The 3,260-nt window shown below is 43.8% G+C and overlaps 1 protein-coding gene across 1 annotated transcript; it reads right to left on the bottom strand.

Moving 5' to 3' along the window:
• Positions 1–1,158: 1,158 nt before the first annotated feature.
• ALG2 (ALG2, alpha-1,3/1,6-mannosyltransferase) lies at positions 1,159–2,069 on the bottom strand (the record flags this gene model as incomplete). The annotated part of the gene is made up of 1 exon (XM_009084988.1): positions 1,159–2,069. A coding segment is annotated over one exon (903 nt), but the record flags the coding sequence as incomplete, so codon positions are not given.
• Positions 2,070–3,260: the final 1,191 nt, after the last annotated feature.

The raw sequence follows: 3,260 nt of genomic DNA, 5'->3' as shown, positions 1-3,260 counted from the left end.
CTTAAATACAAATTGCAGAATTCAAGATATAAAATTGCAGTTTTATATCAGACTACAGATTGTATTTGATAGATAACATTGAATTTCAAAGAATGAGGAAATTGTAGCTACTTGATCTCTTTTCAGACTTAAAATTCAACTGTATGGATTATGTGTTACAACCAAAGAGAATAACCAACTAATAAACATGTGCTAAAAAGAGAGGTAGATGCAAAAAAATCAAGATATTCCTTGCCCCAGACCAACTACTGCACCTGGAAAAACCCAAATCACATTACTGTCACATGTGCAGTCACTGCATTAGGAGTTAAACTATTAGTAACCACTAAATTAGGCAAAATAAAATGTTTTTATTGCCTACTCCAGATTAAGACCCTTTTTTTTAAACTGTGCTGTCATTTAGAATGAAATGTTAAATAAAGGGGATATCATTTAAGCCTTTACAAACCAGAAACTCTCAAAGTAAAATTACATCTTTAAGCACTGCAGGTATTGCATAAGCATAGAATTTCTGCACTGGCATTTTTGCCTGAGGTAGCCTGATGCCCTTGGTGTTACTCTAGTCTCACTTTCTCCTGCTCATACACCTGTATGCTTTTTTTATGACAGCCAGTGTGACTACACAATGCAATTTGACAAGTACATCAAAAGGTCAATCACTTAAAACAATACCCTTCATATCCCTCACTGCTGGGGTTTTAAACATGCCGTTGGCTGGACTGTGCAATTCCCTTCATGCTTCAGCTGAGACAGCTCTTACTTAAAAATCATGGATGAACATTTTAAATACAAAAAAAATAAAGCTGTGCATGTCTTATCTCTACAAACCCACATTTTGGAAATTTAATCTGCCATACCAGAGTAATAAAAAGTAAAACACATGGTGATTTCCTAGTAAGTTACTGCCATTTAACTATGCATTTTTCCAGGGCACAGTGCACAAAACAACTCTTGAAATGGCAGATCAGCCTACTACATGAAAATTTTAACCTTCTAATGAGACAGTGGGACATGTTTTGCCCATTCTTTGTGTCAAGTGACATAAGGCAGCATAAGAAGCACAAGGAAATTTAGACATCCCTGGTTCTTCATCATAGTCACAATCAATATTGGCCTCCTGCACAAATGAGAACTAAAGTTGTAAATGATGATATAGGAATATAGTTTTATTTTGTTAGTCTGCATATGTATTGGTACAGCTGTTCTGAGAATGCTTCTGAGGAAAACTTTTCCATAACTCTCATTCTCCCAGCAGCTCCCATTGTGTCCTTCAAGAGAGGATCTCTCACAATTTTTTCCATGGCCTCAGCGAATTGGGTTGGCAGAGGATCACACAAAAATCCTGTAACATTATGCAAGATTGATTCTAAAGGACCACCTGAATTAACTGCTATAACTGGACATCTCATATACATTGCCTCTAAAGGGACAATGCCAAAATGTTCATTGCTTGGTGTATAAAGCACACATACAGAGTTGCCGAGAAGAGAGATTTTCTGTTCGTCTGAGAATGATCTCAAGAAAGTCACACAGTCATTAATGTTAAGCTTGGCTGCAAGTCTCCTCAGCTCTTCGTAGTGCTCCACGTTTTCCAGAACTCGCTTATCATAGCCACCTGCCATAACCAGGTGAACTTCATTCCACTGGTGCGAATCAAGTCTTCCTCGAAGCTCATGCAAGGCTTCAAGAGCCAAAGCTAAATTCTTTTTTCTCTCATATCTATTAATGGAAAGAAACAAGAACTTTTTCTTTTTTGGTATCAGGTCAGCTATGTCTGCAGGAATGATCGTTTCGAAGCTACTGATGTTGAGGGATGGGTAGAGGACATCTGGGTTTATGTGAGTTAGGGACTTAAATGTGTCTTTGAACACACCGGCAGTAAACTTGCTGTTCACAACAATACAGTCTGCCATGCCAGTGGTGTACTCTTCCAGCCAGTCGAGTGGTATTCTGTAGAGGCGCTTCAGGAAAGACTCTCTCTTGGTCAGGAGCTGATCAGGAAAGTGACAGTAAAACAAAACCTTCTTACGGGTTCTGGCCAGTCTAAGAACAGGAATGCACGCAGACACCTAGCGCAACCAGGAGAGACAGGACAAGAGAAGGTGTTAATTATTTGTTTGCATACATGTGATTTCATAGAATCACAGAACATTTGGAGTTGGAAGAGACCCACAAGGATCATCGGGTCCAACTCTTGGCCCTGCACAAGACATCCCTGAGAACCACAGTATGTGCCTGAGAGCATCGATTTCACAGCCATATCCTGCGTGCTGGTCCTTTGCAAGCCACGTGCCTTCTCCCTCTCTCCTCCACATCAAGCTGCACTTGCATCCAGGACCTCCTGGAATCATAGAATTTTTAGGGGCTGGGATAGACCTTATAGATCATTTAGTCCCAACCCCCCTGCCATGGGCAGGGACTCCTCCCCACTAGACCAAGCTGCTCAAGCCTTCATCATAGAGGGGCTTCTACTAGCTCCCTGGGCAACCTGTTACAGTGTCTCATCACCCTCAGAGTAAAAAACTTATTCCTAATATCTAACCTAAATTTGCCCTCTTTCAATTTGTACTCATTGCCCCTTGTCCTGTCACGGCAGCTCCTAACAAAGAGTCCCTCTTAGGCTTTCTTGTAGGCCCCTTCAGATACTGATAGGCTGCTATGAGGTCTCAGTGCGATCTTCTCCTCTTCAGGCTGAACAGCCCCAACTTCCTCTGCCTGTCCTCACAGGGGAGATGCTCCAGTCCTCTTATCAGCCTCGTGGCCTCCTCTGGACTTGCTCCTACAGTTCCATGTCCTAGGTGGGGTCTCATGACAGCAGAGCAGAGGGGGAGAATCACCTCCTTTGACCTGCTGGTCACACTTCTTTTGGTGCAGCCCAGGATTTGGTTGGTTTTCTCACCTGCAAGTGCACGCTGCTGGCTCATTGTAAGTTTCTCATCTATCGTCACCCCCAAGTCTATCTCCGCACTGCTGCTCTCGATTACTTCCCCACCCAACCTGTAGGTGTGCCTGGGACTACCACGACTCAGATGTAGTATCTTGCACTTCATTTTGTTGAACCTCATGACCACCACGCCAGCCTGTCAAGGTCCTTCTGGATGGCACATCCCTCCCCTCCACCGTGTCGGCCGCCCCAGCTTGGAGTCGTTGCTGCGGCTCATGAAGACAAGACACACCACTCCCTGTCCAGGCCCCACTGAGCCCCAGGTCTTCTCCATGCACCTCCCGCTGCCTAGGGGAGCCGGGAGGGCAGCAGGGAG

This window comes from Acanthisitta chloris, unplaced genomic scaffold (assembly GCF_000695815.1).
Source record: "Acanthisitta chloris isolate BGI_N310 unplaced genomic scaffold, ASM69581v1 scaffold26671, whole genome shotgun sequence".
Taxonomy (NCBI): Eukaryota; Metazoa; Chordata; class Aves; order Passeriformes; family Acanthisittidae; genus Acanthisitta; species Acanthisitta chloris.
Note: the sequence above shows the minus strand (reverse complement) of the source record. Positions and strands in the feature narration are given on the sequence as shown.